At 46.8% G+C, this 21,573-nt stretch overlaps 2 protein-coding genes across 4 annotated transcripts in view; one reads left to right on the plus strand and one right to left on the minus strand.

Annotated features, from left to right (window-relative positions):
* TIMP3 (TIMP metallopeptidase inhibitor 3) overlaps positions 1 to 20,174 on the plus strand; it is a 68,321-nt gene extending 48,147 nt beyond the window's left edge. For all 3 annotated transcript variants that reach the window (XM_011958044.1, XM_011958045.1, XM_011958046.1), the window contains 4 exons: positions 6,486 to 6,568; positions 14,297 to 14,408; positions 15,064 to 15,185; positions 16,325 to 20,174. In XM_011958044.1, coding sequence (XP_011813434.1) covers positions 6,486 to 6,568; positions 14,297 to 14,408; positions 15,064 to 15,185; positions 16,325 to 16,522 — 515 coding nt within the window. In that variant the 3' untranslated portion in view covers positions 16,523 to 20,174. The remainder of the gene's footprint in view (positions 1 to 6,485; positions 6,569 to 14,296; positions 14,409 to 15,063; positions 15,186 to 16,324) is intronic.
* SYN3 (synapsin III) overlaps positions 1 to 21,573 on the minus strand; it is a 598,011-nt gene that overhangs the window by 380,634 nt on the left and 195,804 nt on the right. The window lies entirely within an intron of this gene.

The raw sequence follows: 21,573 nt of genomic DNA on the forward strand, positions 1-21,573 counted from the left end.
CACTAGGATGCAAAACTGCTTACAGGCTACCTGATCCTCATCTTCCACAGTTGGAAAGTAGGGACATGAATAGCCATAACAGTAGCCACCTCACCAGGTGGCTATGAGGACAGAGTTAAAGAACACGCGCACGTCGCTTGGCACCTAGGAGGCATTTGATAAATGGTAGTGGTTGTTATCAGTATGTTCTAGTTCCCTTCCTTCTCCTCTAGATTCACTGATGTGATGCTAAGCAAAGCAAGCAGTTTGTAGTTCTTGAATGTGTGAGCAGCTGGAAGAGTGAGAGAGCCCGGCTCTGCCCTCCTTGGGCAGGCTACATTGTCGAGTGTCCAAGATGGGCAAGAAAAAGACTTGCTTGGCGGCCTCCGGGCCGACCTCCCTGTGGCTCCCTGACCTATTGCCTTTGCCGTGAGCACTCTGGCCTCAGCAAGGCCCCTCCCTTTGTCATCCTGTGGGAGATGATAAAATACACACAAAGGGGCTGTGAGACAAGCTGGGTGACAAGGATCCCTCTTTCCTCCTTTTGGTGTGTTTTCATGGGGAGGGCATCATTCCAACACTTCCAGATCCCTCTTTTCCTCCAAGTCTAGGCCCAAGATGTGAGCCCATGGTCCAGGCTTTTCTTACCTAGAGCCTGCCTGCTGGGGTCCCATCTGAAGAGCAGCCCCTTCCCTGGGATTGACACTAACAGTGACTTCTGCTTTTGAAGAAATGCAGTCTACCCGCTAGCCAGATGTCCCTTACTTATCCTTGCTGTCCTTCTAAAAACCATGCCTTAAACCAGCAAAATCATTCCATGGGGCCTTTGAAGAGACAGGAATGGGTGTGTGTGTGTGCATACGTGTGTGTGTGTGCTTGTGTGTGTGTATGCGCGCACATGTGTGTGTGTGGTGGCAGTGGTATCTCACCTGCTAGATGGCATGAATCAACTCCTAAGTCATGGAGAGGATTTGTACTGCTCTTCCCTTGATGCTAGCATGGGTGGAACCCCGAGTCCCAAGTTAGTACCCATTAATTAGTTAAGGGTCCTTGATCCCCAGACCAGCCAAATGGGTAGCATTGTTGCTCAGCCTTCTAGCCCGCCAGTAGGAAAGTCCAACCATCAGGTCGGGGAAGAAGGGTCTGGATTTGGTTGACAATGGTTGGATGGGGGATAGAAACAGAGAGAGGGAAGACAACTCAAGGGTATCTTGCCCCACTCTGTTTATGCTGATGAACAGCACATGTGCAGTTTCTGGAGATGCACCAGTAAGCTTTTCTGGAAACTCAATCACAATTGCCATTGGAAAATTGTTCTTTGTTCAAAACTTGTGCCACTGTGGTCTACACTGCTAGAGCTGGAGGTGGGGAAAGGCAGCATGAAGGTATATTTGTGGAAGAGGTGTGCCTTGTTTGCCTTGCTTTTGTAAGCTCTTACTAGCACTCTTGCCCAGACAAATATTCAAAGGAAGCAAAGACAGTTCAATAGAGATATCCCTTTATGCCTGGCTCCTCAGGTGCACGATATATTCAAGAAGGCCCCATGTATATTTATAGATCAATGTGCCAATTATATAAGAACACACATCCTGGTTTCTTTGTAGATACTTTTACATTGAAATACTGCTTATTCCTTAATCAATCTCTTCCTTGTTTCCTCCTCCTCCCCCTCCTCCTCCTCCTCCTCTTCCTCCTTCTCCTCCTCCTTCTTCTTCTTCTCCTTCTTCTTCTTTTTTTTTTCTTCAGTGAGATGGAGTCTTGCTCTGTCACCTAGGCTGGAGTGCAATGGCATGATATAGCTCACTGTAGCCTCGAACTCCTGGGCTCAAGCAATCCTCCCACCTCAGCCTCCTGAGTAGCTGAGACTATGAGACTATGAATACATGGCACCATGCCTGGCTAATTTTTTAAATTTTTTATAATTTTCTATTTTTTATAGAGACAAGGTCTCACTGTGTTGCCCAGGCTGGTCTGGAACTCCTGAGCTCAAGTGATCCTCCTGCCTTGGCCTCCCAAAGTGGTGAGATTATAGGCATGTGCCACCACACCCAGCCTCTTCCTTGCTTCTTTTGACCACCAGAACCCTAGAAGCCCAGATTCTCTTCCTAAGAGCAAAAGAGATTCTAGAGAGACAAGAGAGGCTCAGAGGCTGAGATTCACACTGAGCCTCACCTCTCCCTTCTCTGATTGGTGCTTCTGTACCTTGGAGACACGTCCTCTAGCCATAAACCTTTTTAAAATTTTTTTTTTAGATGGAGTCTCGGTCTGTCACCAGGCTAGAGTACAGTGGCGCAAGCTCGGCTCACTGCAACCTCTACCTCCTAGGTTCAAGTGATTCTCCTGCCTCAGCCTCCCAAGTAGCTGGGACTACAGGCAGCCCCAGGCCCAGCTAATTTTTGTATTTTAGTAGAGATGGGGTTTCACTGTGCTGGCCAGGATGGTCTCAATCTCTGGACCTTGTGATCCACCCACCTCAGCCTCCCAAAGTGCTGGGATTACAGTGGTGAGCCTCCGCACCCGGCCAGCCATAAACTTTTAAACCTTATCTCCCCACTAGACTAACCATCAGTGGAAGCAAGAAATAGGACTTCTATTTCTTGTTGTCACCCTCACCAGCACCCAACCCAATGTTCCAGACACCAACCTAGTTCACACCTGTGTTGGTTTGGCTGTTAGGGGGCACTGGGTACACAGTGTAGGGGCCATACTTCAGCATGAATGGGAGTACAGACAACCTGTGTCCAGCCTGGCCCATCTGTAAAGCTGGCTTCCAGCCACCTCAACAAGGTGGAAGGAATGGCTGGATATACTGCCAGCTACCAGTTTGAAAAGTGTCTTCTGTTATTGGAAAACCACAACCTCCCCCTACCCCACTTCCCTTGTTCCCTGTGGCCCCTGGGCCAGCGAATGCCTCAGGAGAACCCTGATTGCCAAACAGGAGAGTACAAAATAGCACGCATTTGAATTACAGAGGAGAAACTGGAGCAAATACAGACAGATTAATGCACAAACCAAATAGGTGGATCTGGGGTTGGCCAGCAAGTCTACTTTGGAAGGACTCTGAGAATCTATTTTGAGGGCAGAATGTAACTTAATTTTAGTTCAGTTTAGTGAAGTTTTGTTTTTGTAAGGAAAACACTGGTGTGGCCTCTTCGCTGGCCATCTCTGCCTCAGGCTTTTGGAACCATGACTGTGATCTTGTTTGGCTGGCCTTGGTAGGCCATTCTTGGGTTACACATGGGTGATAAGGTGGGATGGGTACAAGTGATGGAGTAGGCACTCCTGGCCCCCAAATACCTCCTACACTTGTTCTGACTACTCCATCTGCGCTTTTCCACCTCTCCCTGAAGTTCTGTAAGGTTAGAATATTTTTATGAGGTTGCCTTTCTTCTCATCCTAGGGAGAACTCCCAGGCCTTAGCTTACAGTGCATGTTAGAAGTCTGAAGATGGTATGCCCTCATATGGAAAAAAAAATAGACATCACAATAGTGGTGATAATGCTAATAACAGTGGTAGCAAACACATGAGGTTTGGGATGGACTACACACTGTTCTCGGTGCTTGTATTAATACGACCCTCACAGCAACTTTATGAGGCATTGTTGTCATCATTCCCATCTTACAGATGGGAAACCAAGGCATAGAGAGGTTTAGCAACTTTCTGAAGGTCACCCGGCAGCAGGGCTGGGATTTGAACCCTGGCTATCAGGCTCCAGAGACCAGGCTCTTTAATGCAATGCTACGTTGCTGGTCCAATCGTAATAAGCAAGTCACTTGTAAGCCACATGAGAGGCACTGGGCTAAGAAAGCCAGAGAGATTTAGGAGGAAAGAGCCCCAGAGAGATCAAACAGTAATGGTGGAACCCAAACTCCAATGCAGCTTCCTCACTATGAAAATGTATTCTTTTCACTAAACTATCCTCAGATGAAAAGGTTCCAAGCTCAGGCCATTTGGGGTAAGGAAGGAGTTGGCTGGTTATATGTGCAGAAGCTTCCAGCAGTAACTAGCTTTATGGGGCAGGTCTGCTTGTGACATCTTCTGTCTAAATCAAGTCAAGCCATTTTTGAACCAAGATGTTGCTATTTAAAGGAATCCCTTTTGCCTTGCCCCTTCCAACCCCCTGGCCAAGACTCACTCCCTTGTTTACCTTCAGTGTTAATGAAGCAGAGAAGATGGGTCCAAATCACTTCAGGAAGAATCAGTGGTAAAGGCTGGCAGACATGCCTCTGCCAGGAGGTGAAGCCGTTATAACCTGCCTGTGAGAGTTAATATGGAGGAAACAGTCCCCAGGGCCTCTGGGAGGCTGGCTTGTTGCCGAGAATGCTACCGCAATGTTAGAAACAGAGGTGGATGCAGGATCTTGAGAGACATTGGCCTGGGATCTTGCCAACCTCTCGTTTTTACAGCAGACTTGGAAACAACCACTCGCCTCCTCCTAATTTGAGCTGCCTCCACTAAATTGCTCACTTTGCCAATGACTCTGTGTATTGCCATCCCTGGCAGGGAAGGTCTGAAGGGGCCTTTGATTCATCTGAACCCTGACTTGATGTCTGACTGGAAGGGTAGGATCCAAGCTCATTTGGAAAGAAACAAGACAGAATCCAGTAGGGATGAAGAATCCGTTCTTAGTAAAGATTTTTTAAAAAACAGAGACTGGAGTCAAAGAACTGGGATACATAGTGGAGCATCCACAATGAGGAAAGATAATGGAGCTACCAGTATATATATATGTGTGTGTGTGTGTGTGTGTGTGTGTGTAGGGTATTTTACTTAAGCATTTATTGAGTACCTACTCCTTTTGGGGCTAAGTGCAACTTGAGATAAGAAAGAATGATAGGATCTCAGGGCTGAAAGAGTTCAATTTGTAATTCAAAGTATGACCGCATAAGCAAGCCCCATTCCAAATTCCTGTTGAGGTCTTAGCATGGAAGTATCCAGCACCCCCATCGTAACCCCTGACAGAGGCACTCTCTGCCCTGATGGCAGCCCCCCCGCCTTTTGTTGCTGGTTCTTATTATTAGATGATTTTTTTTCTTTGATTGAGCCAACGAATGTTACTCTCAGCAATTTCCAGTTTTTGTATTCAAGACCTGTCCATTTGCTCCTCCATGTGCTGATTTTACAAATACCTGTATCAGGTATTTTGGTGCTCTTGGGTGCTTCTTTTTCACACAAAGTAGAAAGAGAAGCACAACCTTGTAGAATCTAAAAGTCAAGTCCTCTCTTCTTTGTGTTCCCAGGGTACATGGTAAATGCCTCTCTTTCAGCCCTCGACCCACTGGGTGTAACTACTTTTGTACTCATAGTTAACTAATATCTACTGGGTAACTCCTTTCTGCCAGACACTGTAGTGGCAAATTTCATAAGATTTTTTGTTCAATCCTGATTCCAATTCCCTGATGTAAGGAGAGTTACACCCTCTTTATAGATGAGAAAATTGAGGTTCAGAAAGAGGAAGTGGTTTCACTTGTTGGTCAGTTTCCGTATCTAGATAATGTGGATGCTAATATTGCTCTTGTAAGGCAGTTAAGAGAAGTAAATAAGTGAAATGTACATGGCACATAGTAGGTGTGCAATAAATGGGAACTGTTTTCATTGGAGCAGTCCTTCCATGGTTAGCCCATTTCATTTTTGGTGATGATTTAATGATGATGATGATATTAATAACATTTGTCTAGTGCAAACTATGTTCAAGACAGTGTTAAATTCATCATCTTGACTAATCCCTTCAATTCAGGAGATTGGTATCATTACGATTCCTGTTTTACAGAAGATGAGGCCAGAAACAAAGTCATTTACTTGCCTACAGTCCCAATATCCATAAACAGCAGAGCTGAGATTGGAACAGTTCTGTCTGGCTCCTGAGCCCCCACTCCCAATTGCTCCTTCTTCTACCACATCCCCACAGAGCTTAGACTCTATTGCATCCCTTGCTATCTAAGTACTGGATACCAAGGGCTCAACCAGAATGCTAACTGGGGGCACTGTAGGAAGCTGGGGTGCACCACAACCCTGTGGACATACCAAGATGTGGCGAATTAATGCATGCAAAGGAAGAGCCCCAAATGAGGTGGTTAGAAAGGAGTCCTAGTGGAAAGAGAACAACTCTGGGAGACCACGGCATTGTCAGATGGACAAGGGAGGGGGGACAACGGCTCTAACAGGAGAAGTAGATTTTAGATTACGGTGAAGTCACAAAGTCAAGAAAATCCCCAGGGTCAGGGCGGGGCCAGGGGATGACTATAGCCTAGGAAGTTCTGGAGCTGGCAGTTGTGAACATGTGGGGTAATTAACTTGAATGGTGGCTGCTGCTTTTTCCTCCAACCTCCCTCTCACACCAGGGAATTCCCACTCTTATAAACACAATCATCTATTCCAGTTGGCTCCAAGGTAAGAGAGCAATTCCAGGCTCCACGGAGGCTAACATGCCCGCCCTGAGATGCTGTTCCTGATGTGGTTCAGGCCTTCCTGACCTCTTATTGTCTCCTCCTTGCTGTCTTTGCAGTGATCCGGGCCAAGGTGGTGGGGAAGAAGCTGGTAAAGGAGGGGCCCTTCGGCACACTGGTCTACACCATCAAGCAGATGAAGGTAGGTAATGTCATCAGTCTGGCTCCAGGAAGGTTTCTGGGTTTTTGCCAGAAGAGTCCCGGCTGAGGGAGGCAAAATGGGTTGGAACTGGGGTGTGTGTCTAAGCACCAGCCAGACACAGCCCTTGTGCCTGCTGGAGAGGGAGCTGCTAAGGCAGCAGAAAGGGATGAGTAGAGAGGGGGCATGGGGCTGCCTCGTCCAAGAGCCCATGCAGGTGGAGTCACTCCAAGGCACTTGTTAGGAGGCTGAGCTCTGGAGCCAGATGGCAGATAGCCTTGTTAGCTGGTAACCATGAGACCTTGGTCAAGTCACTGCCCCTCTCTGGGCTTTAATCTTCCCAATTGTGAAATGAGGGGGTTGGACTAGATCATCTCAATGGACTCTTCCGAGCTCTGACTATCCGGGATTCCACAGTGCTTACAGGTCTCATTCGGCCACTGAGGTTACAGCTTAACTCAAATCTTTACACGGAAACTGTGCTGATCACAGGAACCTCATCCCAAGGCAGGAACTTCATCTTCTTTCCCTATTTTCCCAGCTGATTGTCTTCTTGCATCCTAGAGAGTTAGCAATGTTTGCTAAACATATTCTTATCTTTAAACATATTACTGAGGATATGAACATCAGGAAGCATAGGAAGGAGGTACGCCTTAAGAAAAAGAACACCAGATTTGAAATGTAGAGAACCTGCTCCTAGTCTCAGCTCTACTCCTAAACAGCCTGCTTACCTTGGGCTTGTCCCTTTTCCTGGGCCGCAGTTTTCCCACCTCTTAACAGTGTGGGGTCGGGCTTGGTGCTCCTAACATCCTCTCTAGCTCAGGCATTCTAAGCATCCTGGGATGCGGGCCGTGTTACTTGTAAGGAGGAGCGGGTGGTATACAATGGAAGCGTGTACTGGTGATTGCCTTAGCACAGAAGACTGGGGCTTCACCTTGAATAATTCAGCAACTGGTTCATCACCCCATCTTTGTAAGCACCTCTCTACATGCAGAGCTCCCAGCCAGGAGCCAGGGAAGCCGTGAGGAAGATACAGTTTCCATCTTTAGGAACTAGAGTCAGGTTGGGAGAGAAGAGGCATGTATGTGTGTGACTCATCAGAAGTTCAATGTGGGGTGTGCTGAGGTCCACAGGAACTGTCCAGCCCTTTAACTTATTGCTCATATTTGCATCCGTAGCAATTAGGGTAGGACCTGGCATGCAAAAGTGACTTGGTGAATGCTTACCCATCTAATACGGGCATGAGGGTGAGACCCCATAGGCCTGGAAACTCCCCAGAGGAGACAAGCCGCAATGTCCAGGTAGAAGGGAGTGGGGCAGTGACACAGCCCATGGTGGTACCCAACCATCCCCGATGCCAACCTCCAGGCTTCCTTATTCCTGTGTCCTGAGGCCTGCGGCTGGATGTACTAATTTTGTGGAACCTGTTGCTTTGGATTCAATTTTGCAAACATCCACAGCCTTCTGGTTATGTAATGTCCAGAGTCAGCCCTGGCCAGTTGCCCTTGGCTGCCTAAGCTTGGTCATGAGACCAGTTTATGTCTTCAGACAGCCCTGGGGAGAGAAGAATGGGCGGGGGTGGGGAACCAGCAAGAGCAACAACAACCCAAAAAACCCACTTTGCAACCTCTGGCAGTCAGCGCGGGAATGCCAAAGCATATTAGACCAAAGCAGAGGTTCAGAGAACACACGAACCTGCCTGGTCTGGAACAATCCTCATTACAAGACACTTGGTGGTCAGCAGAGAGCAGAGAGGGAAATCGCTGGGAGGCAGCAGTTCCTAAGCCTGCCTGCTTTCCTACCTATCATCAGGGCCTGGAGACCAGGGTGACCAGAGGCCCTTCCTGTGGAAAGAATGTCCCATTTCCCCTTGCTGGTGTCAGACCAGCCACTGGGGTCTGTCTAGAAACCAAACATTTGCTAGCTCATCAGTTTCAGAAGACACACTCCCACTCCCAGTCTGGTGGGCTTAGGCTTTCCGTTCACCATCCTTTATCTGAGCTCATGAATCATGTTGCTGGAATTAGACGTAAGGTCCCTCGTCTCACTTCTGACAGAGGCACAAAGGAGAAATGACTTACCCAGAGTGAAGCATTTAATTAAGGGCAGATCTGATCCCCAAGCTGAGGCATCGGAATCTCTTCCCAATCCTGTGTTCTTTATGTGACTCCCAAATCTCCCTGCCATCTTACTTTAATCATCAGTCACCATCTCATGCATTTTATTCACTCTGACCCTCCCACAGCTGAGTATCATGATCCATAGAACTGGTCAGTGCCCTTCTATCCAGAGATACCACTGGAATCTGCCTGTTTCTAGGTACCAGCTTACAAGTCAGAGAAGACACAGGCTAGAAGTAGAAGTAATAGTCCATCCATCCATCCTCTCATGCTTCCCTCCCACCCTCTCTCTGTGCTTAGTACTGTGCTATGAGCTGGGGATACAAAGATAAAACACTGCTTACAATTACAAGACTCTGCATCAGTAACATTTACTGAGCAATTGCTTTGTACCAGGCATTCTGCTAGGTCTTTGCATAGATCAGTCCTTATACTAACACTGTAAAATAGATAACACCTTGTCCTCTGTTTGACAGGTGAGGCAACCGGGACCTGGGAGGTCATATAACAGTTAAGATCACACAGCTACAAAGTGGCAAACCTGAGCAAAACTATAGGGTCTTTGCCTATAGTTTTTATTTAAGGAGATAATACAGTATGGAGCAGCAGGCTGATTCATCATTCCTACCTGCTTTGGGGGATATAAATGCCTACTCCATATGTATTTAGTTCCCAGGGAAACAAAAAGAAGTCAGGTTGGGTTTGTTGGTTTATCATCCAGCAGTGTAGGGCTAGACTTGTAATATCCTGCAAAGGATGTATCAGAAAAATCTTTGTAGGAGGGAAGGGGGAGGCCAGAGAGGCAAGCCTGCATGAGTTTGGCACTGGTCCCTGGGAGGCTTTGTTCTAGTGGATTAGAGAGTCTACCCTAGAGAGTCAGAAGGGGTGAGCAAGGGCTCCCTTAGAGCAGGACTAAAGGAACTTGGAGAACCTGAGACTCGGAGCCGCCCTGTCTGACCCCTCTCTACTCGCACTGATGAAGGGCAGGCAGACCTTCTCCCGTCTGCTAACTCTGGAGCCTCTGACCCGTCTCTCAGGAACACTTCAGTATGCAGAGACCTGCGGGGTGTGTGTGTGTGTGTGTGTGTGTGTGTGCACGCGCGCGCAAGGGTGTTAGAATGTTGAGAGAGCTTATTGCAATCCCAAACTTGGAAATTAGCTGGGGCTGAGGCCCTGGGCTGTGGGGTGAAGGTGAAAGTTTCCAGAACTGGCTGCTCTAAGCTGTGGGGACCTTATCTCCCATCAGGATCATGAGAAACTGATCCACTGTGCTAGGAGTTATTGTTTGTGTAGTGGAGACACGCTCTCTGGCTGGCTGCAGGGGACAGAACATGGGGGACATTATGTCCCAGCTGGTCCTGGGAGGGTCCCATGGGGAGCCCCACTGGTCATGTGCTTTGCATGTCCTGACTGTAGGCAGAGCAGCCCTCCGGGGACTTCCTTCCTTTAGTGGTTTGTCTAACCAAATGAGCAATAGCAGGGTCTCGCCTTTGAAGCTCCAGCTGGAAGCATCTTTGACCCCCAGCCCACAGGGAACCATTCTTCTTGCAATGCCTGTGGCTCTTCCTGGCTTAGGACTCTCATCCAGCCCTCTGCAGAGACTGGCTCCATTTCCACATTCTCTGCCTGTCCTGCTAGACAAATTGCTGTGTAGAGAAAGATCATGCCCCCGATAGCTTGGTCGGTCTGTAAATAAGAAGTTGTGGGTTTAAATGAGTCCATGATGTACGCCAGCATCCAGAACAGTGTTGATCTCTGGGAGGCATGCAAGACATAGTTGGCATCATTGTAGCAACTCATGCTGTCAATGTAGAATGAAGGCCAGACATTTCATAAGAAATATGCAAATGTCCCCAGACTCAGAAACTTCGTTTTTACTTTATTTGTCCCTTCCCTCCAAGGGAAACTAACATCTTGGAACTTTGTATAGACGCTACTTGTGTAGATGCTACCAAGAAAAGGGGCCTAGAGGCATGCAGAACCCAGCCGAAAAAGAACCACCCACTTATGTCTGAAGTTCTAAACCAGCTTTAACTACTCTTGTTAAGAGCTGAGGAAGGGACTTAGGAGGAAGGGGACCAAACTCGTTCCTCCTCTCTTTACGAATTTCAGTATAACTTGTTTTAAGCTAACTTTTATTGAATGTTGTGGGCTGACTGCTATTCTAAGTCATTTGCTTCTCTCAAACACCCTAAGAAGTAAGTGCTTTGACCCATTTTACAGATGAAAAAACTGAGGCCCAAAGAGGTTAAGTAACTTTTCAAGTGGTGAATAGGTGGCAGAGAAGATTCAAGATTCAACCTCTGGCTGTCAGCCTCCAAAACCTGAATTTACCACTGATCTCCATGGCACTGGTTTGGATTAGATTACCTTTAACATCTTTTCCAACTTTGAGATTCTAGGATTCTCTGATGTCAGGACATTAGAAATCTATTATGACTTTCCTAAATTTGTCAAGCCAATTCTAGATCTCTACAATTACAGACATGATACTTTTAGAATCAATATTTAAATCAAGGTAGGATTATTATACAGAAAACACAACTCAGTAGAATTTACCTTTGCCATGTTGTTCTTTTCAGAATTGAACCTAAAACACAGCACTATGTTTGTCAGAGCCAGTCATTTGTAATGTATCAGAATTTCAACTCTAGGCAAGTGCTAGGAGTTAAAATGCAGGTTCCTTCAAACTTCCAAGTAGCTGCAATGCCAAGCTGATTTCGATGAGTTTAGTTCTTACTGAGCAGTTCAAGTGACCAGACTGTAACCAGGGGCTTCATTCTCTCACTCACGAAGCACTAGGGCAGTCAAGGGGAAAGACTGACGCAGAAGGAATGAGGTTCCCATGGGCTGGGTCCAAAAGACCTAGAGCGAGTGCTTAGTTGAAACATTTGCCAAAACCTCAAGGAACACCCACACAAAAATAAGAAGCTGCTCGGCACAGAAGTCAGGGTAGGGGATGTTCTTCGAAGGCCACACTCCATGGCAGGCATACAACAGCACACTTAAACATGGTTCCTGTTAAGGCTAGAGAGGCACCATGCACATAGAAGAAGTCATCATCGTGATTCTACCCACCCCGCGCCCCCACCGCATAATTGAATGCTGAGTGCAGAGGGCATGTCTCCCAGCAACTGGCTGCATTTCTGTGCAGTTGGCAAGCCTTGGGGGAAAAGAGGGGATCAGAAGGAAGACCATCTGAGTCCATCAGAACAACGTGTGCTTTTAACAAGGCAGGGGCGCCCAAACTCAGTAGGTCCAACAGACCAAGTTATGCCGTGAAGGTCTTGTGGACCACCTACCCCTGCCAACCAGTCACCACTTAAAAGATGAAAAAAACGCCAGTTCACAGGCCAAATGGGAGGCATTTAGAAGAGACACCAACGAAGTGATGTCTGGCTTTGTATTAATTACTGTAAGTAAATTAATAACACATGCCAGGAAGTAAAGTAGAGGCATTTTCCTATTATAAACCCTTGGGACAAGCCCAGAGACCACCAGCAGTCCAGGGCTTGTGTACTCTGAGAACCGAGGGGATAACAGAATTGTGCAACACCTTAGTGCCCCACCCCACCCTTACCAGATCCCACAGTTCACAGCATCGCCTTGGCACACTGGGCCTGTATAATACTCGTGGACTTGACCTGGAATCACAAAGAGGACTCAGCTTCTGTTTCATTCAGTCACCCCAGTGACTCTGAGCACACACTGATGAAGGAGGCACAGTGGCCATAAATGCAAATAGCATTTGCCTGCTTCTGGGGACCTTGGTCATAGGCTTCTGAGGCTTCCTGGGAGCCAGTCTAAGATAATGGGTAAGAGTATGGACTCTGAAGGCAAATTCCCCTGCTTGGAATCCTAGCTCTGCCATTTCCCAACTGTGTGGCCTTAACAAGCTACTTAGCCTGCCCGTGACTCAGGCTCCTAATCTATAAAATGGGCATACTAGGTTCTACCTCATAGGGTTGTCACGGTGATTCGCGGGCTAATATTAAAGGAGATTTCTCAACCTCAGTATCACTGACATTTGGGGCCAGATAATTTTTTGTTCTGGGGCTGTCCTGAGTACTGTGGGATGTTTAGCAACCTCCCTACTCTCTACTAACTGTTGTGACAACCAAAAATGTCTCCAGACATTGCCAAATGTCCCAAATATTTCCTAGGGGGGCAAAATTGCCTCCAGTTGAGAACCACTGTATTAGATTATGTCGTAGATACAAATAGCCAAATATCAGCAATTTCATGTGGTTCAATCTAGTAATTATAAAGTGTTCAACAGTTAAAAATCTTTGAACTTTGTAGATATGTTTATGTGCTTCATCTGGGATAAAGGATCCCATTGCTTTCATCAGACACTCAGAAGAATAAACAACATAGAGAATTTCTAGCCTGAATTCAACGTTCACCAGCCAAATAGAATTTCTATAAAGTGGCGTTTGTAATACATCCCTCCCAAGGCTCTTTTAAGGATACTGCAAGGGGAATGTGAGTGAGAATATTTTTGTGGGCTGGAGAATATCACAGAGATATCATAAGAATGCTGGCTGAATTCATGGGACTCAGGTCCTGAGGTTGACAAAGAAAAAGTACCCTTGTCACAGCTACTTCTCTGGATTTCTGAAAAGCTGCTGGGATGTGAGACGTGTAGCTGAAGGAGTGTTGTGGGCCAGTTGGAATGGGGGCTGTGGCTGGCTGCACAGGAAGGTTTCTCTGGGAAGGCACCAACCTGGCTACACAAGAGGATCGGTGGCTTCATCTGGGGTGAAGGGGGCCCTGGGTGGGTAGATCAGTGACCGGCCACTGGACAGCCGAATAGGGGAGCGAGATTCCCTCAGATCCAATGTCAGCAAGCCTTCTGGGTGCTGAGCCTCCTCTCCTGGGTTCCTTTCACTTTATTGATACATAATAAATGTACATATTTTGGGAGTCCATGTGGTATTCTGATATATTCAAAAATGTATAGTAATCAAATCAGGGTAAATGGGATGTTCATAACCTTAAACATTTATCGTTTCTTTATGCGGGGATATGAATTATCCTCTACTAGCTATTTTGAGATATACAATAAGTTATTGTTTACTGTAGTCATTCTACTGATTTAATGAACACTGGGTCTTACTTCTTCTGCCTACTCGTATTTTTGTACCCATTAATTACATCTCTTTCCCCCAATCCCTATTACCTTTCCTGACTCTGGTAACCACCAAATCCGCTGTCTATCTTCATGAGATGTGCTTTCTTAGCTCCCACATATGAGTGAGAACACGGTGTTATTTGTGTTTCTGTGCCTGGCTTATTTCACTTAGCAAAATGACCTCCAGTTCCAGCTGCGTTGCCACACATGACAAGATTTCGTGCTTTTTTCTGGATGAATCATATTCCGTTGGGTATAGATACCAGGTTTTGTTTTTCCATTCATCTGCTGATGGGCACTTAGGTTAATTTCATATCTTGGCTGTTGTGAATATTGCTGCAGTAAACATGAGAGTGCAGACCCCTTTTCCACATTCTGACTTCCTTTCCTTTGGATATATACCCAGCAGTGGGATTATGGATCATACGGGTGTCCAGATTGGAAAGGAAGAAGTCATGATGTTCCTTTTGCCCACAGATGTACCGAGGCTTCACCAAGATGCCCCACGTGCAGTACATCCACACGGAAGCTTCCGAGAGTCTCTGTGGCCTTAAGCTGGAGGTCAACAAGTATCAGTACCTGCTGACAGGTAATGGCCAACTCTAGCTTCTAGGCCAGGGTTTGGCCAAGGTCCACTGTTTCTTGACTTCAGAAGAACATACAGGGAGTAGTTGACTCACCAAATGTCCAGTAAATCGTCAGGAGTCTCTAATATTGAATTCATCATACTTACCCAGAGCTAAGAGCTTGAGGCGCCTACACTTAGGCTGGACTCTGGAATTAGCTCCACCACTCACCTTGTGAGGCAAATCTAATTTGTAGCTTCTCAACTTTACTGTAAATAAAAAGGGAGTGTGTGTTCCTCTCCACCTCACACTCAACCTCTTAGGCCTGTCTTTGAAAGTTATTCATCTTTAGGCAGTCAAGGTAGTAAAGGAGAAAACGAAAACACAAATCGTTATAAAGGGAGTGAAAAGTTGGCCTCTAGTCCTAGCTCCAGTATTTAATGGGCTTGGGACCTTTGGCAAATCACTTTACCTCTCCAAGCCTCACTATCCTCATCTGGAAAAATGGTGCTACAGTCCATTTTGAAAGGTGTTGGGGAGGGTGAAATAAAATCATGGGTCTGAAAAGTACCCAGCCACAGTGTCTAGGCTAAGTGGGAACATAATAGGTGTGAATTCTTTCTGGGCTGGGTTCTGAACAAAACAACCCTCTCCTTGTTTTCTTCTTTCTTCCTGTAGGTCGCGTCTATGATGGCAAGATGTACACAGGGCTGTGCAACTTTGTGGAGAGGTGGGACCAGCTCACCCTCTCCCAGCGCAAGGGGCTGAATTATCGGTACCACCTGGGTTGTAACTGCAAGGTAAGCCCTGGGACCACTGGGGGAAGGAGGGGAGGTACTGACTTGCAGCCCTAGAAATGTCAGCTCCCAATGCACTGGGCGCCAGGGCCTCGTGCTGGGAAGGGTGTGCATGTGTTAGGCCAGGGCAGAGGGGCAGGTCTGAGCAGACACAGTAAGGAATGTTGCCCCAGGCAGGGCAGTGAAGAAGGCAGGGAAGGAAGAATGCCTTTCTGCTGTAATGGGCTGCCTCCATGATGACCACTTGCAAGCTGCTGGGGCATGAGGACTCTTGAGTCCCCGGCCCCACCTGGCAGTTCACGGCTGTAGGTATAGGATCCTGACAGTGGCAGGTTCTGCCAAGTGGTTTCAAGTGGGCTCACCCTGGTTGCTGACTCATCGGTCAGGTGGGCAAATGGGCCCAGGACTGCAGAGACCAGATGCTACAGAAGGTCTTTCTTCAACCAAGCCCGTCCCCCTGACCCAAGTATAGGGCCAAGGTACAGCCTTCCTGCTGTTGCGGGAAGTTGGGCCATTCTCTCATTTCATCTTCAAAACAATCCTGTGTGGTTTTAATTACTATGATCTCCATTCTGCAGATGAGAGCTCAGAGAACTTAAGTAACTAGCCCTAGATCCCACAGTTCACTGAATCTGGTTTCCAACCTAGGGCAGCTAGACTCCAAAGTTTATACTGTAACCTTTCTAATTCCTCGATTTCCTAAAACAACTGAGATCTCCTATCTATTTGAGATGAAAAAGCCCTCTCAATGGTCTAATTCTGCTACTTACTGACTATGTGACCTGCAACAAGTTACTTAACCTCTCCGAGCCTCCTATTTCTTTATCTGTAAAAAGGGAGATAAAACTGTGATGAGAATTAAAGAGAATAATATCAAAGCACTTATCAGAATGTCTATTTCTTTATCTGTAAAAAGGGAGATAAAACTGTGATGAGAATTAAAGAGAATACTATCAAAGCACTTATCAGAATGTCTGTGAGATAGTAGGTGCTCAACAAATGTTCGCTAGTCCTATTTATATTATCATCACTGAGAGACTGACGTGGCTAGGCTTCCCCTGCAGTGGCCCCAGGCTCAGCAGCCTCAGGCCTGGGCATACCATGGCAGATTCCATCAACTGCTGCCTGTTATCTAATTGCAGATCAAGTCCTGCTACTACCTGCCTTGCTTTGTTACTTCCAAGAACGAGTGTCTCTGGACCGACATGCTCTCCAATTTCGGCTACCCTGGCTACCAGTCCAAACACTATGCCTGCATCCGGCAGAAGGGCGGCTACTGCAGCTGGTACCGAGGATGGGCCCCCCCGGACAAAAGCATCATCAATGCCACAGACCCCTGAACGCCAGACCCTGCCCCACCTCACTTCCCTCCCTTCCCGCTGAGCTTCCCTCGGACACTAACTCTTCCCAGATGATGACAATGAAATTAGTGCCTGTTTTCTTGCAAATTTAGCACTTGGAACACTTAAAGAAAGGTCTATGCTATCATATGGGGTTTACTGGGAACTATCCTCCTGGCCCCACCCTGCCCCTTCTTTTTGGTTTTGACATCACTCATTTCCACCTGGGAATTTCTGGTGCCATGCCGGAAAGAATGAGGAACCTGTATTCCTCTTCTTCGTGATAATATAATCTCTATTTTTTTAGGAAAACAAAAATGAAAAACTACTCCAGTTGGGGATTGTAATTCCCACCCCTCTTTCTTCTCCCCCACCTCACCATCTCCCAGACCCTCTTCCCTTTGTCCTTCTCCTCCAATACATAAAGGACACAGACAAGGAAGTGGCTGAAAGGCCAGCCATTTCAGGATCAGTCAAAGGCAGCAAGCAGATAGACTCGAGGTGTGAGAAAGATCTTACACACCAGGAGCTGCCACTGCATGTCCCAACCAGACTGTCTGTCTGTGTCTGCATGTAAGAGTGAGGGAGGGAAGGAAGGAACTACAAGAGAGTCGGAGATGACGCAGCACACACGCAGTTCCCCAGCCCAGGGATGCTTGCATTGACCAGATGTTCCTGAGTCTGGAGCAAGCACCCAGGCCAGAATAACAGAGCTTTCTTAGTTGGTGAAGACTTAAACATCTGCCTGAGGTCAGGAGGCAATTTGCCTGCTTTGTACAAAAGCTCAGGTGAAAGACTGAGATGAATGTCTTTCCTCTCCCTGCCTCCCACCAGATTTCCTCCTGGAAAACTCTTTGGTAGATTTGGCCGGGAGCTTGCTTTTATGTAAATTGGTGAAATATACACATCTTACACTATCCACAGATATAGCCAAGTAGATTTGGGTAGAGGATACTATTTCCAGAATAGTGTTTAGCTCACCTAGGGGGATATGTTTGTATACACATTTGCATATACCCACATGGGGACATAAGCTAATTTTTTTACAGGACACAGAATTCTGTTCAATGCTGTTAAATACGCCAATAGTTTAATCTCTTCTATTTTGTTGTCGTTGCTTGTTTGAAGAAAATCATGACATTCCAAGTTGACATTTTTTTTTTCATTTTAATTAAAATTTGAAATTCTGAACACCGTCAGCACCCTCTCTTCCCTATCACAGGTCATCTGACCCCTGTCCATCTCCTTTTCCCTGCTTCATGTTTGGGGGCCTTCCTTTTAACTGCCTTCCTGGCTTGGCTCAGATGGCAGATGACAGTGTAGTCAAGGGCCTGGGCACAGGAGGGAGAGCTGCAGTGTCCTGCCTCGGCTGGAGGGACACCTCTCCTGGGTGTGGAGACAGCTTGGTCCCCTTTCCCTAGCTCCCTGGTGGGTGAATGCCACCTCCTGAGATCCTCACCTCTTGGAATTAAAATTGTTGGTCACTGGGGAAAGCCTGAGTTTGCAACCAGTTGTAGGGTTTCTGTTGTGTTTTTTTTTTTTTTTTGAAATAAAACTATAATATAAATTCTCCTATTAAATAAAATTATTTTAAGTTTTAGTGTCAAAAGTGAGATACTGAGACTAGGTGATAATGTATATTTTACGGGGGGGTGGTAGGATGGTGACATTGAACATGAGTGCTCTCTGTCTCTTTTTTTCAGCTTATGGGTATTTATCTTCTATTAGTATTTGTATCTTCAGTTCATTCCACTTTAGGAAACAGAGCTGCCAATTGAAACAGGAGAAGAAAAAAAAAAAAAAAAAGCAGCAGACAACACATTGTAGTGTCTTGCACACACACAAGTGCCCAGGCAAGATGCTTGGCAGAACCCCAGAGCGGGAAGACAGTACAGGCATCGGGTTTCCTTGGGATCAATTTCATTACCATGTACCTTTCCCTCTGTGGTCATGCCATTTGGCAGGGGGAGAATGGGAGGCTTGGCCTTCTCTGTGAGGCAGTGTGAGCAGAAGAAGCTGAGGCCGGCAGGTCAGTGGTTTTGAATGGATGAGCCCAGACTTGATGTTTTGGGATTGTCCTTTTCTTCACCTCAAGGTCTCGCATGGTGGGGCCCCTGACCGACCTACACAAGCTCACTCCCACGAGGGGACATCAGTGTCTTCTCTGTGGGGCATCTGGCCATTCACACTCCCTGGGGTGGTCAGCCCCTCTCACACAAGGAGGAACTTGGGTGAAGGCTGAGCATGAGGCACCTGACGTTTCCCTGCAGAGTCGATAAATTAGCAGAACCACAGCTCCATCTGTTAGGCTTTGGTGAGGAAGCCCTGGGCAAAGAAGGGTCTTTTGCAAAGCGATGTCAGAGGGCGGTTTTGAGCTTTCTATAAGCTATAGCTTTTTTATTTCACCCGTTCACTTACTGCATAATTTAAAGTCATTTATGTAGCTGAGACACTTCTGTATTTCAATCATATCGTGAACATTTTATTTTGCTAAATCTTGTGTCATGTGTAGGCTGTAATATGTGTACATTGTGTTTAAGAGAAAAAAAAATGAAACCCACATGCCGCCATTTTCCTGAATCAAATTCTACAGTGGAATGGAGAGGAAAATACTTCTAGGCAAGCAGCTAGACTGGTGAATTGGGGGAACTAGAAGGAACTAGTAACTGAGACTCCTCCAGCCTCCTCCCTATTGGAATCCCAATTGTTCCTGGAGTAGGAAAAAAGTTTAAAGTACATTCATGTTCTTGTTCTGTGTCACCCGGCCCTGGGTAGTCTACCATTTACTTCACCCCAAGTCCTGTTGCCCATCCAGTTGGGAAGCTATGATTTTCCTAAGAATCCAGGGCCATAGGAAATACAATTCCAAGTTCTTGCTGCCTCCTTTGGACATCTCTTCTGCCTGCCAATCAAGGAAGCTCCACGCCCAGGCTCCCAGCTCTCAGGCCAGTGCTCTGCTCTGTCCAGGGTAGGTAATACCGAGAGACTCCTGTCTTTTACCCTCCCCTAGTTCCAGACGAGCCTCATGGTGGCAACATGGTTCTTGAACAATTAAAGAAACATGACTGTTTGTAATAGCCCTGTCCAGGGGAAACTGTGGCCCACAGGAGACACTACCCTTCCATGCCCCAGACCTCTGTCTTGCACATGACAACTGACAGTCTGGACTACCCCAAGATGGCTTCTGGCTACCTACGGTAAACATGTCACTAGAGTATTTTTATCAGAGAGAAACATAATAAAAATCTGATGGCAGAAGCAAAACAAAATGGGGGAAAGTAGGGAGGTGGATGTGATAACAACTTCCAAATTGACTCTTTGGAGGCAAGAGCAAGGGAAGAACTTGGAAAATAGTTTTTGCTTTGGGGGTAGGGGCTTCTTAAGATTCTCCCAGCACCCACCTTTCCCTTTAGCCAGTCTGCTGTCCTGAAACCCAGAAGTGATGGAGAGAAACCAACCAGAGATCTCGAACCCTGTCTAGAAGGAATGTATTTGTTGCTAAATTTTGTAGCACTGTTTACAGTTTTCCTCCATGTTATTTATGAATTTTATATTCCGTGAATGTATATTGTCTTGTAATGTTGCATAATGTTCACTTTTTATAGTGTGTCCTTTATTCTAAACAGTAAAGTGGTTTTATTTCTATCACACATCTGCTGTCTCTTGCCTTGTTGTGTTCTGACCACCACGGGGAGTTATGTACACGCCAGCAGGCCTTGGAAGTCTGTCCCCAGCTCCAGGCCTGGACACGTCCCTCCCTCCATGCACTGCTATGGCCTGGCCCCACCCCGCTCCAGTCCTTTTCCCTTGCGGAAGGAATCTCAGGAGAGGTGCCCTGCCTTGACTTTGCTCCCTGATTCTATTGCTCGAGTCCTCCCTAGTTCTGCTGAATCTGGATCTATTAATATACCTGTACCTAATCACCTATTGGTGGCACAAGTACCTCCAGACTGGAGTCCTCACTCAGCCCTCCTTGTTTTCTTCCTAAGAATCCCAACCTGGTGGAGGTGGGGAGGGGTGGCCTGCAAACAGCAGTCCTTGATGTCAATTGCCTGCTTGAAATTCCAAGTATGGCTTGGCCTAGTTGGGAACACCAGAAACTCATGAGGTCTCACGACAGCTGGCGACCTTTTCCCAGAGCTTATAACAACCTCTTTTCAGAGTTTACAGCAGGGCCTGTCACTGTCAATGGGCTGGGCTGGCTGCAGACCCCTCGCCCGACTTTCAAACCGCCACTGACAAATGTTCCAGGTTTTCACCCTTGTTTTAAAGCTACTCCTACCACATGCCAGGTACGGCACTTTATATACAGGATCTCATGAAATTCCGACTACTCGATGAGGTTGCTCCACAATCAACCATGGTTTTTACCTGAAGAAGTTGGGGCTCACAGAGATAAAGTCATTTTCCTGAGACCTGGTGTGTAGACAGAACTGGGATTCAAATTCAGGCTGGTCTGATAATGACCTCTGAATTTTCCCCACTGTAAGGATGCATACAGTAAGGAAAATCCAGGGTTTCGGGATATGTTGGCTTTCACATGTGCCCTTCTTATCTCAGCCAGCATGTTCTGGATTCTGTGACTCTTGCCCGATCAGATATAGGGGAAAGATCATGAATTGAAAATTCTGCTTGGTTAGAGTGATTCCTCCTGGAACCTGCAGTCCTAACCATCAGTGTCTTCAAACAGGACTGTCTAGCCAGCAGCCTGAGCTTGGACTCTACAAACAGCCACAGTAAGTCCCCAGCTGGGACTATGGGATACCCTATTCATTGTTCTGTTCCCAAAGACTCATTCCTTGCAAGGCCAAGCGCAGGGTCACGGCCTCGAATTCCTTTGACCAGTTTAAGAAGACCACCAACTATGCAAGCAGACATGTTGCAGGCTCTTTCCTGCTGCTCAGACCTCCTCCCCACAACACTTTCTGGCTTCAGGTGGAGAACCCTTCACCTCATTCAAAAAGACATTCACCTCTTCCACCTAGGTATCCTCCAAATGGGAGGCTGTACCACATACTCTGAGCTAAGCCCTAAATGCTTCCCAGAGGAGA

Source organism: Colobus angolensis, unplaced genomic scaffold (assembly GCF_000951035.1).
Source record: "Colobus angolensis palliatus isolate OR3802 unplaced genomic scaffold, Cang.pa_1.0 Scaffold457, whole genome shotgun sequence".
Taxonomy (NCBI): domain Eukaryota; kingdom Metazoa; phylum Chordata; class Mammalia; order Primates; family Cercopithecidae; genus Colobus; species Colobus angolensis.